Source organism: Nesoenas mayeri (assembly GCF_963082525.1).
Source record: "Nesoenas mayeri genome assembly, chromosome: 5".
NCBI classification, from domain to species: domain Eukaryota; kingdom Metazoa; phylum Chordata; class Aves; order Columbiformes; family Columbidae; genus Nesoenas; species Nesoenas mayeri.
The window spans coordinates 65,671,521-65,690,572 of NC_137548.1; the positions used below are offsets into that span (position 1 = coordinate 65,671,521).

Genomic DNA, 19,052 nt, shown 5'->3' on the forward strand with positions numbered 1-19,052 from the left:
GAAGAAATGGATGCGATGGGCTCAAACTGCTGTTGAAGCCACCAAGTGATAGTTGTCAAGTAAAACATTAAACATCACATATTGCTAAGAACCTATTCATTATTTTCCACCTTCCAGGAAAAAAAACAACTTGTGAGCTTAAGATCTTAAGAAATTCTTAGAATAGCTTAAAAAGGTACAGTGATATTAATGAAACTAGATTAAATGAAACTAGATTCATGTTTGTTGTACAGTAAATAAGGCCAAAAATCCTCATGGAACACTACTGCTTCTTAAACTAGTATTTACCACATTTTAGACTAGAATTTTAGACTCGGTTTACTGTCCTGTTAAGATAGAGATACCTTACGGAGTGTTCTGATTTAAGCTGTATTTTCCTTTGTTCCAAATGTTGCATAATGTCTGTATTTCTATCCATCTCCCAGTGGTGTTTTGAACATGTTGACATTATTTCTGTTATGGTAAAACAGATGTTATTCATTTTGAGACAATTAAAAAGGATTTGAAATTCTCTCTCTCAAAGGGAGGTATTTCTGAGGAAAAACAATAGTGTTGTAGAATACAGTGTTGTAAGTTTTGTTATTGTATCTTTTCAAGCTACAATAAAGTACTGATATTACTTCACATTATTTTTACTTGAATTCGTTTGTGCTTTTATGTTCTAAAATGCCATAGATAAATGCATTTCACTGAGATGAATTAAATCTCCCATTTCTTAACTACAGGAATTGTGTTTCATTACACTACTTCATTCCTATGTTACCTGTTCTAGATGATTAATTTTCTGATCTTGATCCGTTTCCCCAATAGTTTTCATTATTACCCCACTCTGATTTATATTCAGCCCAGCTGGTGACTCCAGCCTGATGCCCAATTCCCTCTCTTTATGCACATTGCGATTTTCCAGCATCAGTTTATCCATTTCCATACACTAACAGCACATATATACATGCAAAATGTGAGAAATAATTGGTCTTTTTGGTATGGTTTAATGCTTACCTGTTCTTAAATACCTCACTGGTCACACATCCCTTGAATCAATTTTGGTCTGGAAAAATACACTTAGAAGCATGAAAGCTCTATTTTATTACATGTAAACCCTCAAAATGCAAAGACTTAGTAGAGGCTTTCACAACATAAGGATAACTGTAATATTGAATTTTTAAATATGAACATTCCCCTTAATTTTCAAATGCAATTTTTTTTTATTATCTCCAAAATAAAGCAAAGGTCACCAACATGGTTTTGAAATTCTGCCCTAAAAACTTACCTTTAAAAATATATTGTTAGTGTCACCACATAAAATTTCAAATAGTTTCAGTTCAAGCTATATATACACAGATATATAGTGATTGTTCCATACATACACCCACTGTAGCTTACGCAACACAGGTTTAATATTTGCAACAGTGATAACAATAAAAACAAGCAACTTCAGAAGAGTTTGTAAGAATTAACCAAATAACCAGCTTTATTTAGCTTTCAACTCAAACGAAACGAAGCCAAACTTCATACAGAATGAACATTCTTCTCCTTTGCCAGATGAAAATGGTTGTACTGCTTGGTCCAGTCAACTGCATTGGGTTTGAACATACCAAAGCAACTGCACTGGAAAAAGTCTGCAAGATTCTGGAAGCATCCGAGACTGAAAATTAGAGAAATACCCATTAATAAACCTACCAGGCATCAAAAATATACATTCAGAGAGACAGCACTTAAGACAAAGCTGTCAGTGATTAATCCTCTGGGAGAAGAAATCTAAGGACAGTTCTCTACTGAGCATTGTTCCTTTGTTGAACTTCTACAACCTGCATCACATTTAAGTTCAACTCCAATATTTAGAGGGCAGTAAGATCTCATCTGCCAGGACTCGTGAGTAAACACAGACTTTGTGTGTAACAGGGAAAGCTCAGTACCAGTTTCTCTGTAGAGCTAAAAACTCCAAGAGAAGTCAGGAAAGGGCCGGTTTGTACCTTAATTCTTTCTGAATCTACAGAACAGACACAGAGGTTGACAAACAAATTAAAGGACAGCATCCCTCACCCCCAAACCAGCACTTGCCGATTAGAGCTGTGCACTGATTTGGGCACATCTTTGTCCTATCCATGTGGCCATGCAGAACCTCAGCAGCTCTTAGGCAAGCTGCTGATTTTCTAGGGCAAACAAAGTTCTCAGCAAGGAAAATAAGCTCAGTTTCCTCCTCTTAGCACAACTCAGGCATGAGTAGAACCTCCACAGACCACCATTTTTTCACATTTATGAAGTAGCGAAGCAAATCGACATTGGAGAGACAGGTGCTTAAAACACGCTGCTCACTAATACTCACTTGTATGGGGTTCTCCTGAGTGAAACAGGATGTTTGCAAGATTTTCTCTGCATCAGGAGGTTCGATCTCTCACGTGAGGTCAATCCCAAGAACGCGATCTTAAAATGGAAGTAACGGTTAAAACATGAGCATCACAAATCAAATTTTGGCAATACCAAAAGATATTACTGCGAAGGGAAGGAGTCAGCCACATCTAAGTAACTACTGCCATAATTAATGACTGAAAAGTATGGTTTTAGATGTCACTTGGACTAAAAAAGAACCCGGCAAGCTGTAACATTAACACTCCCCCTGAGAAGGCAGCTTAATTGGGAAGACTAAAGACTATACTTTTAAAAATGTCTGTAGAAGTACAAGTTCTAGAGCAGCTGAGCAGCTGTCTCCTCAAATCTGGTCTCTATGCCACTACGCAAGTTGGGAGAAAAATAATCCCCCCAAAAAGACAAAGCGGCTTAGCAAAAAAGATGAAGTAGGTGTCAGAGACTCAGCTATAACTTCCTTTCTCTAGATTTCATGCATTCTTTCACTGAATTTCATGAGATTTATGTGCTTTTTCTCCATTTTTGCTTACCTACTCCTTTTTCTATTTTTTTTATTGACATAAATCTTTTAAGCCCTTATAAATGGCTGCAAGGTTGCTTCGCTGAATGACACGCTAAATATCATAAAGCAGTACATTTACAAATAGAGTGTACTATCAGCAAGTTTGCTGATGACACCGAGCTGGGAGGAGCGGTGACACTGGAAGCTGTGCTGCCATCAGAGACCTGGACAGGCTGAGAGCTGGATGGGGAAAAATGTAATGAAATATAACAAGGGAAGTGTAGAGTCTTGAATCTGGGTAGGAACAACCCCAGGTTCCAGTGTAAGTTGGGGAACAACCTGTTAGAGAGCAGCGTAGGGGAAAGGGACCTGGGGATCCTGGTGGACAACAGGGTGACCATAAGCCAGCACTGAGCCCTTGTGGCCAGGAAGCCAATGGTACCTGGGGTGGGTTAGAAGGGGGTGGTCAGTAGGTCAGAGAGGTTCTCCTGCCCCTCTGCTCTGCCCTGGGGAGACCACACCTGGAATATTGTGTCCAGTTGTGGCCCATCAGCTCCAGCAGGACAGGGAACTGCTGGAGAGAGTCCAGCGCAGGGCAACAAAGATGCTGAAGGGAGTGGAGCATCTCCCGTGTGAGGAAAGGCTGAGGGAGCTGGGGCTCTGGAGCTGGACAAGAGGAGACTGAGGGGTGACCTCATTAATGGGGATCAATATACAAAGGGTGAGAGTCAGGAGGATGGAGCCAGGCTCTTCTCGGTGACAACCAACAGTAGGACAAGAGGCAATGGGTACAAACTGGAACACAGGAGGTTACACTTAAATAGGAGAAGAAACTTGTTGGGGGTGAGGGTGTCAGAGCCTGGCCCAGGCTGCCCAGGGAGGTTGTGGAGTCTCCTTCTCTGCAGACATTCCAACCCGCCTGGACACCTTCCTGTGTAACCTCATCTGGGTGTTCCTGCTCCATGGGGAGATTGCACTGGGTGAGCTTTCCAGGGCCCTTCAACCCCTGACACTCTGGGGTTCTGTGACTGTGTGCACAACACAGTATTTAACTGTAAAAATCCTACCTAGAGACTTTCCCCCCGCCCCCCCCCCGCAGTGTCTGGCCACTTCAGAACTCCAGCAGTACACATTTAAAATGGTGCATTTTTATTTTTTTAAACAAGACAGAAAACAAGTCTTCAGCTCAATGTGCTTAGCACACATTAAAATGACACATCTTCCCTAAAAGCTGCTAAACAAGCTGTTTCCTTCATGCTTTAAGACAGCTCTTCTCAGGCTTGTTTGCACAGCCAAGCTCTGAGAAAAACAGAAATGGGGAATTCGACAGTGCTCATCATGATAAAATCCAGGTAATACATCTTTATTGTAGCAATGGGATTTAATACAGTCTAATGATGCACTGCTGAGCTCTGCCGTGGAATTTTCAATTGAGGACTAATTGTACACAAAACGCCACTTTGGGGACAGTAATACCAGTTCTAAATATAAATATATAGATTATATAAATGAGTTTCTTGGCTATAACTACATCTTTTACAGTTTTGGTATTTTGGATGAGTAGGAAACACAGAATTCACTTATAGGAATGATTTGCAAGCTGCGATCCTACTTTTAACATGGGAATGCTGAGTGCATGAGCACCCATCAAACTTAAAGGACTGACCTGAGATTTAAGAAAATCGCTTAGGTGTGACATTAATTAGTCAAGAAAAGCAGGCACGAAGTTTTTATGGGAGCAAACCATCTAGAGAAAAGTTTTAATGTGTTCAATCTTAAAGAGCATATAATGAGGCAAACTAATACCTGACAAAGCTGAACAGTCAGCCCCAGGGACGCCCACATAGTGTGAAAACACGTGAGTATGGCGAAGTAGGAAACCCATGGAGAACAACACATTATCTGTGTGAAGCACGTCCACAGTCCATCTTCATGGTAACTTGTCGTGCAATGGTTTGTCCAATCTGACAAGACACACAACCAGTTAATTACGCCTGAAGGCCACTTAAGAGCGGAACAAAGATTATTTGCATGGAATGAATACTACGCAGCAATATACTGTATAAAAACCACGTTTAATGTATCACATTGCCACTTAAAGGCACACACATAGATACGTGACTGCTTGCTGTTCTGGCTGCTTATCTTTACATTATCCATTCATAATATACAGAAGGAAAGTTCAAGGCACTGATTGGTACTTTTTAAAAGTTAATTAATGACATTGACATAAGTCACCAACTCTCATTGTCAAGATTTCTGCAGTTTTGCTTCATGCTTCTTTGTAATTTTAGGGTGAGAATGTATTTCTTATCTTAAACAGCATCATCAACAAAAGACGATATGATGCTGACAATGCCAAGAAAGTGTTTTACCACTACTAAACAGACATAAACTGGAATGTCCAACTTCTGTAAATTTCTCAAGCGATACTTAAAGCCTATTAAACCTATTAAAAACCAACCAAACAAAACCACTAAAAACAGAGCAACTTTGCCTCTGTAGGAGCAGAACAATAAAGAGGTTTCTCCTCCCATGTTCCTTCGCACATGGGAAATGGAGAAAATCATTGGCTTTTTGCATTTGTAAGACTACCACAGCTGGTTCACTTCACTCTGTGTTGAATATCGCTTCATTTCAGCATAACGTAAAGCAATATAAAACAAAACTAATGCCTCTACCTTTTATTGGAAACGTTATTGTTATGTTATATCATCTCCAAGAACTATATTATAAGGGCTCTCCTCTCTCCTCCAAGAATTTTTGGATTATCCAAAGTAATAGTTTGGATTTATTACTGAGACACACAGTTCTTCTCTTTTCAAAGTTATCACTACACTAAAAACAAGAATAAACTTTCACAGGTGTTCAATATAGATATTGCCAAATAACAAAAATCAATAAAGCCTTTGCAATAACATATTTACAAACTTATTTTCTACCACAGTAAATGGTATCCAGACTAGAACCTGTAACCTGACCTTCCTCCCCATGGCTTCCCTGCTTCATCTCTAACAAAGATCTTCTCTGATACCGTATTTTCCAATGGACATTCCACTAGAGCTGTATCTTAGTTCAACACAAACATAATCAGATATTTGACCAAAGGCAGTTATGATGTATTTGAATTTAAAGACAGGATTAAAAGATAAAATCACTGCTGAAAAATTAAGATTACACACATACATCCTTGAAAGCTACATTAAACTAAATTCATGGATACATACACAGATGAGTTCCATGGAGCAGACAGACACCTGTCAGAGTGAGGAAAAACAGGAACAACAGGTAGTAACGGTGGTTCCCAATGCCTGAATTTGAAGCAAAGAAAAAAGACATTTTAAAATTCAGCAGTATTTGCATTTCCCCTCAACTTAATACGAGTAAAAAGAATCAAAGCCACTTATTACCTCTGCTGCCCTCAAGAGAGTTTAACAAGGCTGATCTTTCTCACCTGCCTCCTGTAAGCCATCCCAACTTATATAACAGACTCAGTTCTGACAAAGCCAATGAGGATTTGCCTCTTTTTCAGCACGTGCTTTCTGCTGGTTTAGCTGAGTGAGGACTAATTATGCAACCATAACTCTCCTCAAACATGGTACAATTGTCTCATATGACTGAGAAATCTGAGCTATTCAATTTAATTGTTTGACCTTTGCGTGCTTAGAAAAACCAGCAGACTTCTGTCAGAGAAATTGTTACATGAAAATATACAATTATTTTTCTTTAAATTGCAATCAGCATTGCTCAAAGCTTTGAAACGACACGTCACAAGGATGTCTCACCGCCTTGTAAACAGCAAAAACATTTCCAACTATTTAACACTACAAAAAGAGCTATTGGCAAAAGAACATGCTAAAAATATATCGTTCCAGATGTAAAGCTGGATGTAAACCTTTCTATCTTGAGCATCACCAGCAATGAGACAGAAAGGAAGAAAGAGTTTCTCAAGTCCCTCTCTCTCAAGAACACAAATGACGCTCCCCTTTGGTGGCTCCAACAGCCTTGACAGGCAACACAGGCCCCTTTCTGGAGTTCATTCTCATCCACAGCTACCAAATTCAAATGCCAGAGTGCACATCCCTGGCTAGTTCTTTCAGTATTTACTTTCAGACATGTTGTTCAAAAGATGGTCTAATTCTTTCCTGAATGTCCTGATGTTGCCGGTATCTGCAAACCCTCCCAGCAGCAGGCACCAAAACTTCACTACAAAGACACTTAATTCTTCACCAATTTCAAACCCAATTTTTCTTCTCATGGAGTCTCCCCTAGTTCTAGTGTGATGAACTTTGTGATTGACAGTCCTGCATTCACTTTAGCCACTATTTTCATGCTCAATCATATCCCCTGTTCCTTCTCTCAAAATAAGAGTCCCAGGTTTCTCGGTCTCTGCTTTTAGGGTGACTACTCCATGCATTCACTAATTTTAGTTGCCTTTCTCTTTGCCATCAAACTAATTTCCCTCTGGCACGGATCAGTGAGCCCCTCAGTATCATCTGTGTTTTCTTGTATCAGGTGTGCTCTCTCTCTAAGGAGATATTTCTGCCACTTCTGAAATACGCGGTATTTTCAAATGGGATAAAAACAAATAGTCTCACCTACGCACTGACCGATCCACACGGAATGCTGGTCGTATCTGGCTACGCAGGAATCACACGCCAAGCAATGCACGGATCTCACAGGCTTCCGGACCTAGATAGGGACGAGGGAAAATAATACAATCAGAGCAAAGGCTGAGAGTTTAAAGCATCAGGTCATGGTCACCATCATATTTTGTATAACAGACCTCAGAACACTGAATACATCTTAATTTTACAAAAAGAGGTGGAAATCATTATTATTATCTTATTAGAGTCCAAGGATCTCAAAGTGTTTCTCTAAAAGAACGAAATCTAAGTAACAGAGAACAAACCACGCACGTAACGCTTGCGTTACAAGCAATGAGGAAAAGCCGGGTTCAAAAAGAAATCAAATAGCAAAGCCTCACTTACAAGACACGACGTGCAAAATGTTCTGAAGTCCAAGCAACCTGCTTCGGCAAGAGCTACAATGTTCTGAAAGACAAAGGAATTTGTGCTTGGATACCGATCACATTTGCAGGGGGATCTATGAGGATTTTTCCATTAGGCCTTCTGCAGTTCATAAGCATTTTGAGTGCCAAGCACTGACGGAAATAAGTATTTGCTGTTTAAAAGGTCCATGAGAAACACAAAACAGCAAAGATTAACACAACTTCAGCCATGCAGGATTGTTTACAAAAGTATCTCTATAGTGCCAAAATTCATAAATAATGTGAATGAAAAATACTGTTAAAAAATGCGATGGTCTTAAGACACAAGGTACCTCTCATACAGAGTTCAGAGGGATGAGGACAGCTGCTGTATTTACTGCTCCTTTATGAGCACTAGATAGACAATGTTTACTAGACCTGTGGCAACAAGTTAAAATTGCAGTTTATCTCCCTGACAGACTGAAGAAATAAAACCTCATGGAGAGCAAAAAGACCACAAAAACACTTTCCTTAATCCACAGGTTGAGGAAGCAAATACTAAATCCTCCACTAATCGGTTGGCTGTGATTGCTTTTTGCCATTCTAAAATAACACTGGGAAATTGCTTGTCATTTACACCATGAGCACAAAAATCAAACCACTGTAGGCATCATCAAAGCATTCGACAAAGTTTAAGCCATTTCTAGGCTTGGTGTGGTTTATGAGCATGGAGAATTGTAGAAAAGCACTGTGAATATCTCTTTCCAATCTCAGACAACTGGATTGCAAACCATACAAAATTTCTACTTATTAAGCGCAGTTCTATGTGAATTTATATCGCAGATAACAAGAGTGGTGTGAGTCTGTGTGATATCCGGCCAAAGCTCACATTTCAATGGGAAGATGGAGGCAAGGAATGATAAAGATAAGGAAACTACCAGTGATGGAAAAATGTATGTACAGCCTATGGTGTTCAATATCAGAACTAAAAGCTCTTAAAAGAACCAAGAGGATTTCACCACTTTCGAGTTTAACAAAGCTGCACATGAAAACGAAACCATTTGTTCCACAAGATTAACCATTCCATTTGTTTCTACGAAATCACCTACCTCTTTTCTTTCTTTTTCTGAAGTTTTAATGTATCCGGGATCAGTTCTCCAAGTTTTATAGAAATAATAAAGAAAACCCATCATGCTGAACAAGACAGTGATTTTTAGAATTGCATTGGTTACATGTAATAATCAGGTTAAGGAATATACTTTTATACCACTACATATATTTATTTGCTACAAGTTCTCTAGCAGATGCATTATTATTATGATACAATACAAAAGAGGCTGTACAGCCATTAGGATTCTGTCTCCAGTGACCACCCAGCCACTATATAAACTGCAAATAAATCTTCAAAATCCAGTGTTGCAACCTCAAAGTTGTTTTGCCTTATGAACTAAAACCACTGCAAATAGCTCTAATGAAAATCAAGATGATAAATTATGAAGCATTGGTGATATTACCAGTCTTATTGCAATGTTTGTTAATGGCACAACTGCAGTGTGTGCACTTACAGGTCGAAACAACGGCGCGTTTCTTGTGGATACTGCTGGTCAATCTGCACTTCTGTTGTTTTATTAGAGCTAAGAGAAGCTCTTCATTAGAATGGGTGGATTTTAGAATCATAAAATGTGCTGAATTGGAAGGGACCCACGAGGATCAGAGTCCAATTTTTGTTCAGTCTATGGAAACAGTTTGACAGACATAAGGTAAATAAAATACCGAACACTTTTCTAACACTCAGATCTGTGATCGGTTCCAGAAGGAAAACACATTAATGAGAAAAAGGGTTGGATAGTGAAATGGAAAAATACCCATTTGCCCATTTCCCCAAGCTGTGGTTGGGCCTTCAAGAACATCACTGCACTCACTATCTTCAGTAAAGTCTCACTCAATTCCCTATCATTGGAATTCCTTTATCTTATAATTTAGATGACACCAAGGAAACCTTAAAACTTCACAATGGAACACTGAGTAACATGATTTTCATTTAGACAAGCATATGCGTGTATTCCCGGAGGGAATATACTTGATCAGTTCATCGAAGTTAATCCTGATAATTCTATTAAGACCATCTTAATTGGGAACAGTACAAAAGAAAACGTCACTTAGAGAATGAAGTAATTAAAAAATTAATTAAAATTGTGTGGCAATACGTTATAGCTGGTTTAGTACAAAATTATTTACAGTTCTAAGTGTCTCCCTAAAGGCCTCTGCACAAAACTTAATAAATAAATAGATGGCTGCCACATAATAAAAGAACAGGGCACCGGAAAGCAAGTGTAAACTACTCAAATGTTTTTGTACTCAGCACTGCAAAACATTCTTCAAATAAAGTAAATGTAAGGTAGAAATTCATGCCCTGTGCACTGAGCACAAACTCTGAATAAAGAAGGATCACAGACTGGATGATCTGTTTTGGAGGGACATGACATTTGTTCCCTGTTTTTGGAGGGTGTTGTTTTTAAAAGCATTAATACCACTAACTGTCAAATCCTTGTCATTGCAGAAAAAAGAAAATTATTATTAAAGCATGTGTTATCCAGTTATAGTACATGCCAAAATACATTATTGTACTAGTGTCAATGAAGATTAGAGTCACATGGAGATGGTAACAGAGACAATTAAGTTTATAACAAATACATTTTCATTTTGATATTCCAGTAATGTTAGAAATAGCTCTGAACTGTACACAAATATCTGCTAAAGACAAAAGGAGGTACAGATTTTTACTCCATATATAACTTTAAATTAAACTCAAAGTTACTTCATCCCTGTCTAATGGAAGTAAACCAGTCTTACCACACATGAATAGTCACGTGGAATTATCTAGGACTGCTCATCACCACTTGCATGACCAGGCTTAGATTTATTAGGAGAGTTTCTTGAGTCTAAAGGATATAAGGCAGGAACGAGAGAAACCAGGTCACAGACATCCAAAAAACTGAGCTTAGCAGGAATGCTGTGGGAAGATACCGCAGATTCTTGAGCCCCACAAACAGCCTGAAAGAATATGAAAAGAAAAATATATTTTTAAAAAAATGCATTTAAAATTTAACTCCATCGAATACAAATTATCCGTTTCATTATTTTAAGCGTTTCACGCACACCGTATACTTCAATTATCTCTTAAAGCAATCAAGAACTCTCACTCCAAAGCATTTTTTATCCAGGTGGTTAACAATGCAAAAATAAAACTGAAGAGGGCTCTGTCCCAGCCTAATATTATGTACCAGAAGTGCTGTAGCAGCAGATGTAAAGTGGGATCTCTGTGTGTTTGCACTCTGATAGCATCGGCCATTTGAAGGAACATTTGCTGTTGCAGTAACCACCAAAGAAGACCCATGAAACAGCTCAGGATAACACTGGGAGGGCTGGGGAGCAGACAGGGAGGGAATGGTTCATTAAAACTCACTCTGTGTCACAAATACAGAAGGAAAATTAAGAAGAAACACATTTCTGAGTGTTGTACACAGATATCTCGGTGTCTAGCAGGTGCACACCTTCAGTAACACTTCAATGGTAACAATTAATTAACAGACTGCTCAAACACTAATGTTTTCTCAAGTCCTTCAGTGATGAGGACCTATTATTTTGCACACCTGAAGACATTTCATTTCTACGATGATTCATTATTTAAATCCTCCACACACTCTGCAGCCATTTCTCAGGAGGTATTTTTGATGCCAAGTGACACTACACTTTGAAAAGAATACAGCATCATATAGCTTATATGGCATCTATAACAAATAAACACGCATTAAGGAGAAAGAAAGCCACAAACCTCATAAGCGGAGCCATCCCACAGAGAAGGAGCAGCACAACTCCTTTCAAGAGCCAAGAGTCAGAATTTAAGTTCATCACATATCCTACGGCCCACATCCATGTCAAGGAAGACACCAACAGCAGGAAGAGCTGTCAAAATGATCACAGGTGAAATATGACAAAGTATTCGGACTTCAAAAGTGTTCAGGTAATGTAATAAACACTGAAAGACTAAAGGTAGGTGTGACAAGTGACTCATCAATATATCAAAGCGGGGGAAAATGACACTCCCACCCAAAGCACTGCTGTGTGCTTTTACATCATTTTATTATTGTGCACCCAGTTTCAGAAACTTTAGAAGATGCTCGTTAGAAAAGAGTTAAATTACATATTACTCTAAACACAGAATGCTGTAGCTTTATTGCCATTCGTTATTACCCCTGAAATTACCTCATATTTCTCTACAATTTTCCATAACCTGTTGTTTCTTCTGCTTCTGATTTTTTCCTCCTCTTTCACCATATAAACCATGTGGCGACTCTGACTTCGATACGCAAGGTCAAGCGGCGTCTCTCCCTTTAACAACAGAAATCTTTATTTCTCTATGCATTTAACACAAACATTTTGTTGTTTAACAGAAGCAATAAATAAATACAGGTAAAACAACAATAACTTGACAATTGCTTCCCTGCCCCTCGCTTTTTGCTTTTTGAAGGCAAGGGTAAGCTGAATTCAGAGATTCAACATGTTTAATGCAGCGCTTTGCAGTTCTAAAAACTAACGCTTGCAAACTGATTGCGCCCATTGGAGTTCTGTGCTGGACTGTCCCCAACAGCCTGAAACGCTAAACCGCTGGAATATTACCTGCTTACTGAAAGGGAAGGTTTCTTGTTTATTACGTTAACTTTTGAAAACCAAACGGCAACATCCTAAGAGTCACACGTGTGAATAAAAAGAAGCAGCAGATGGAAAACCTGAACCCTGAATAACCACACACAGCGAATCCGTGTAGTCGTAGGAATTGAAACTTTCAGTAGTTATACTTCTCACTAACAGTTTCTATAACTATTAGGACAGAGGCTTTCATATATGAGCATCCCTTTGGAAGGCGCAAATGGGCATGATTAATTTCACACACTCGTGCCGCAAGGAATGAAATAGGAAAGAAATGGTACCTTGGCGTTTTTTATGTCCAGGCTGGCACCAGCTTCCAGCAACAGATCCGCTGCACTGAGGTTTCCAGCTGTGACTGCCCAGTGCAGCGCAGAATTCTTTTGAGCATTGTCTACAGCATTGAGAGAGGGGTTAAACTTTAAGAGAAACCTCGTGGGTTCTGGTCTAGATGAAAATAAAGTATAAAAGTTAATGAATAGAAGATAATCTACACTGGAGATGAACATTTTGAACACCTTCTAAAAAACACTGTTCCCATATATGAAATAACAGCAGGTACTCAATGCCTTGTCTCAGAACAAGATAATTAACCATAGATCTGACTTGATATTAATAATTCAGGACCTGCCCTGAAGGTTTTTTCTCCAGACTATGTTATCTCACCATTTTAACAAACACAAGGTATATACACAGATTATATCTTCCTACAACAGTGGAGATCAGCTTACATCTCCACATTGTATTTATTCTAAATGCATTTTACTGTGTCCACCTCCATTTATCTTAATTTGAGGGAAACCACAATAACACTGCAGCTGGTTCACCGAAAACATGAACTTCTCTAAGAAATTGTTTTGACCTTCTTTGCTATATCCAATTAGCTGCTTCCTAACTCCTGATCTCTGCATATTTTAGCACCAGTAAAAAAGGAAAGGAATGTCAGTTTAACAAAAGGTTCTCATAAAAAACTCACCTCACCGCTTCTTGGATATAATAAAATAGCTTCCAAGGGATTCACTACTTACCCCATCACTTTTTGTGCTGCTAACATTAAAGGTGTTTGTCCATTGACATCTGTTGTGTCTACATTCTAAGAAAAAGATAATAAGCAAGTAATTAGCAGCGATTTCAGGAAACAGAGTTAAATGGTCAGATTTGCAGCTGTAAAACTGGCTGAGCTTCACTGCAGTACAGGAAAGAAAACAAATTATACCAGCCAAGAACACAAAACTAACTAAAATGTTTGATTTTCCCCTCCATGTGAGTCTTGCATGTCATTCCTTTCTGAATATGCTGAGGGTATTTTTAAGGGAACCATCTTAACTGTATTTCTTGTCCTCTTCTGCGCAAATATGCTGTAAATAAAACGTACGTTGGAAAGCAATGTTAACCATCCTCCTTGTGTAAATAGCGGTACCTGCCAGAATGCCCAAGTACATTAAAACAACAGAAAAGGATTATGTATCTCAACACGTAATTATTTAAATGCATAACTCGTCTACTATGAAAAGAAGGAAGATTAGGTAACACATTTCCTTCTTCCCCACTCATTATTACATAAGAGCAGATCTACTTAAAAGAAACACTTAATCACTTGGATTTTTTTAGTAGAAGATAGGCATGCTAACAACACTTACTAGTTACAAATTTGTAATGAAACAGTAAATACTTCATGATGTATATACTTCATTTACCGCTTTTCTTTATCATGCCCAAAAGCCGGTTGTTGTTTCTACAGCACCACAAATCTGCATAGCCTTAAATAACTCTCCTTAAACACTCTGAATTGTACAGGGATGACAAGAACAGGGGAGAGTATTGAAAAGATATATTTTAAAAAATAATCTAAGCTTCTCTGAACTTATGGCGTGGGGAAATAGTTGTGAAATACCTGCTTATCACGTAGAAAACAAAACAGTTAATTCTGAAATGTTTCGTACACACAGGCAGCTACTCTTAAGTAGAAAAGAAGACTTGGGACATCACCAACATACCTGGCCTTTTGCTATGAGATAAGCGATGATGGGCATGTGTTGAAACATCACTGCCAAGTGAATGCTGCTGAATCCCTCCCAGTCGATGAGAGTGGGATCCGCTCCGCATTTCAACAGCAACATGACCATAGGCAGGTGTCCTTGTCTGTAACGATACATGGAAAGAAACTATAGAGTTGATAAAAAAGCTGGAAATATTACTGAAAGCGTCACCTTAATAATTCCCATAGATACCCCCACTGCAAAAAAAATTCCCCTTCAGATTCTTGTGTTTTTACTCAGGAAATTATTTCTTTTTTTTTTAAATTAAAAGTTTAGATCAGAAAATTATATTAAACATGCAGCTTTGATTTAAGACGCCCTCTGCTGTGCTACACAAAACACAACTGTTAATGCTACCTGATGTACAATTAGCAGCTGGAAGCAGCCTACCTAATGGCCCAGTGAAGGGGAGTTGAATTCAGATCTCCACCCAGCTGATCCACTATCGCACCTTTGGAAATATAGTATCTGTATAACAGCAACACAATGCAATTAAGAATTAACATAATAAAATATTACACTAAGGATAAGACAGCTCTGATAGTAAATAACTCACAATTTAAAAAAATTAACTAGATAAGCAAATGGACAAGAGTATTTTTGCAGTAAAGAACAATGTTTTGAGAACACGTTTAAGGAAAAACATAATAACTAGCAAGGCACTTATAAAATCAGTTTTAATCTTTCTTAAACAAACCAAACCCAGAAAAATCTAATGGTTTCATGTACATGATTTTACACATAAAGAAACTGTGGTAACTGGACATTTCAGTGACATTTTCACAAAGGCAATTGGATTAAAATTTGAATTTTATGTTTTTCTTCTCAAGCATCATGTTCCTTTCTATAATAGCAACAAAGTGATTATATATAGCAGTAGCAGAACACCTGTGCTATTTTAACAAGGACTCCAGAGCTTACTTAACCAGCTCCTGTCTGTTGTTTATGGCTGCCCAGTGAAGAAGAGTCACATTTTCTTTATCTGGTTGTCGAACATCATATCCTGCTTCTACCAGTTCTTTGCATCGCTCTAATAGTCCATACCTTAAATAAGGAAAAAATAATATATCAGTTTACTTATAATTCGTTTGTTAAATATCCTCCAGTTTAGAGACAACCACACACTAATGTCAATTTCAACAAGCATCACCCAGCAGTTCCTACTTGATCAAATTCCACATGGCATTCAATGCAAGTCTTGCAAAAGGAGTTGGACTGAGTCTTGATGGGTAGAATTTTCTACCTAACAAACCTGGTTGAGATAAAATTGTTTATGATAAAAATATTTACAACAGTAGCTTTGAGTGATTCTTCTTCTTTCACTACATGGAGAAAGTGAAACTGTAGAATTTGCCTTGGTAAGAATAAGAAACTTGGCTCACACTTGAGGACACTCCCATCTATTTCAACACTTCGCACACACAGAGAACAAGTACGTACTGTGTAGCCGTGACAATGTCACAGGTGCTGGGGTCTTCAATGGTGGGATATGGTCCTGGTAGCACTGGCAGCTCATTATCCCCATGGGCGTTATGGCAGCTGTGCATGTGAGGTCGGTGAGGCCCATGGCAATGGTTCTTACACTGTTGGTTAGCAAAACATGAATGTTATTTATACACCATATATTGCATTTCTCTACTAGACATACGGGCTCTACTTGTTGAGTTGTGTTAATACAAATAAGGAAGTTAATTTAAAGCATAGTTGAAAGCCATTGACAAAGAGAATAATCCTTATATTTGGCAAAAGGACATGGGGGACATGAGGTGAAGGGCTGGAGCACAAGTGTGATGGGAGCAGCTGGGGGACCTGGGGGTTCAGCTGGAGAACAGGAGCTGAGGGGAGACCTTCTGATCTCTGAACTGGCTGAAAGGAGCTTGGAGGGGGTTGGTCTCTTCTCCCAAGTAAGAAGATGAGAAGAAATGGCCTCGAGTTGTGCCAGGGAGGTTTAGGTTGGATATTAAGAAAGAATTCTTATCGGAAAGGGCTGTCGGACACTGGACAGGCTGCCCAGGGCAGTGGTGGAGTCACCCTCCCCCGAGGGGTTTAAAAGGTGTTTAGATGCAGTTCTCAGGGACGTGGGTTAGTGCCAGAGTTGGGCTATGGTTGGACTCGATGATCTCGAGAGTCTCTTCCCAACCAAAAAGATTCTGTGACTCCAAGGGACATGGTTACGGTCTATCAAGTGAAACTACAAAGGCATTAAACACCTCACCGAGCTGCTTCCCACGCACCACCCGAACCCGCAGCAACCCTTTCGCACTAGAAATGACAACCGAGCGCGTTTCACAAAGCAAGGGCACCCCAAAGCACGCCTAGAAACCTAGAAACCCACAAGCTCCCATCTTCCGTCTAACAGGACCCGCCGTCCCCGGCCCGCACCGAGGGCAGGGCCGCCCCCTCAGCACCCACCATCCATCCATCCCTCCCTCCTCCCTCCCCGGGCTCCCCTCACCGCCGGGCCGCCGCCCGCCATCCTGCCCGGGCCGCTTCCTGCTCCCGCTTCCTGGTTACCGGGGAGCGGCAGCGCCGGGCGGGGCCGGGGCCGGGCAGCCGGGGCGGGGAGCGGGGAAGGGCCGCCCCGGGGCAGCCGGGGGACGCCGGCCCGGGAGCAGCGGGGCCCGCTCCGCTTGCACACGCAGCCCAGCGGCTTCTCGTGTTCTTCAGCCGCGTCTCAAACCGCTTTCATCGGTAATAAATCCCTTCGGTGCGTGTTTTTCACGTTTCCCCCCGTGCTGGAGGACAAGGAGCAATTTGTGGCAGTGGCAGAAACAGGTTCGGCTGTTTAGAGGAGATGCTAAAGTGATGGATGCTGTGATTGATTAACCAATTAACACCATAAATGCTTTCTAGCACCCTGCAAAACAAGGGGATGCTTTTCACATTTGAGAGCCTTCTGCATGACAAGACAGAGACAGATTAAGTAATAAAATTAGAAGCAGAGAGCTTAGCCTATATTTGACTAATAACTAATAAGTAAGAAACTAATCAAGTATAACTACATCAATTATTTCTTGGTGTAGATGTATGTTAAAAACGTCTGAAAGTTGTAATGGATATGTAATAATTGTGTGACTATAAGCAAGAGCATCCAGTCGTTGGAGGACTTGTGGAGGGTGATCCCCAGTGCTAATAAAATAAAGAATCCCTGCTTAGCAGTATAATTGTGAAGTTTATTTATTTGTTTCCACCAGAGCGTGTCCCAGGGTTGGAATCCATCCCACACCTTGTACAACAGGAGGAGACGAGGGGACGCCTGGAACCAGCACAGAGTTCAAAGGCTGACAAGTCGATTTTATAACCGGAGAAGGACTTTGTGGTCCTTGTAAAGCTCCTAAAGCTTTTGACACTTGGTGTATTATTCTAAGCAAACATTGCAGTTTGAAAGGCTACCAAGGAATTATCCTGATGCTGAGCACATTTCAAGGAAAAAACGACACCTTGTTTGTGACTGGGTAAAGCTGGGGGGGAGAGGAGGAGCGAGCAGGTGGCATCATAAAGCATGGACAGAATTGGTTATTAGGACAATCATAATTCCATCATCTAATGCACAAGGGTTTGATGTTGCAACCTTAATAACATTTATTAGGCGTATCCTTGTATGTAGCTTTCTGCAACTATTATTTTTTCTTTTGTATAGTTATAGCAAGACTTATGTACCAGTAGAGTGATATCTACCATTTCAGTCAAAAAACCCCTCTTTTTCTCCTCTATCCATGGGAAAATCGCCTGCTCAATGCGGTGTCAGCCCATGGAGACCTCAACAGTTTTAGGGGCTGCGTGCGGGGCTTTTGGACTTCTGATCTGCTGAAAAGAAGCTCAGTGTTGCTGCCTTGGACATGGGACGGTTCCTCATCGTGTTCTTTAAGAAGTTCATCCCCTGTGAGGAAGTTTCTCGGCTGCCAAAGTTTCAAATCTGAATGAGAAAGGTGGAAAATTTCAGCAAAACAATTCAAATGCTTTTTGTTGGTTGGGTGCAAGAAATAAGAAGCAACTCTTCACCATCCTACAGCATCTGTTTTCTTTCTCTGCGTCTCCACCTAATGACACCCATGGTTGTGAACCAGGTCTCCTTCACCTCCCACACCAAAGGCTGCGTCAAAACCTTGATTTATATTTGATTTAGGGGGATAAGGGCTCTTGGATATGCGACCTGCGGGGTGACAGAGAAAACCCATCACTAAGTGACCCTCAGTAGTTACTGCAACATGCTAGAGAGCCCAACATCACCATAAAACCTACTTTCCAGACACTGAGATGGTGACTTATTACCGACTTAAGGAAAAAAGAATGGGTGCATTGCAAGATATTTTGGAAGTTTCTGATAGCTGTTTGCTTGATATGTTCATTTTTCAGCATAACTGCGATTCTGGCAGTGATATCCCGTTTTTCCTCATGAGTGATTGGTCTTGTAGCACCACCTGCTGTAGACGGTGAGCAGTAAAAT

At 40.0% G+C, this 19,052-nt stretch overlaps 1 protein-coding gene across 1 annotated transcript; it reads right to left on the reverse strand.

The window, feature by feature from the left end:
- Positions 1 to 1,509: 1,509 nt before the first annotated feature.
- ZDHHC13 (zDHHC palmitoyltransferase 13) lies at positions 1,510 to 17,081 on the reverse strand (the record flags this gene model as incomplete). The annotated part of the gene is made up of 17 exons (XM_080345973.1): positions 1,510 to 1,645; positions 2,327 to 2,424; positions 4,676 to 4,833; positions 6,097 to 6,180; positions 7,468 to 7,561; positions 7,861 to 7,923; positions 8,969 to 9,093; positions 10,813 to 10,913; positions 11,695 to 11,825; positions 12,126 to 12,251; positions 12,851 to 13,013; positions 13,595 to 13,659; positions 14,564 to 14,708; positions 14,996 to 15,073; positions 15,527 to 15,649; positions 16,046 to 16,188; positions 17,061 to 17,081. The coding sequence occupies 17 exons, from the start codon at positions 17,079 to 17,081 to the stop codon at positions 1,510 to 1,512; spliced, it is 1,854 nt and encodes a 617-aa protein (XP_080202099.1).
- Between the last annotated feature and the right edge of the window lie 1,971 nt (positions 17,082 to 19,052).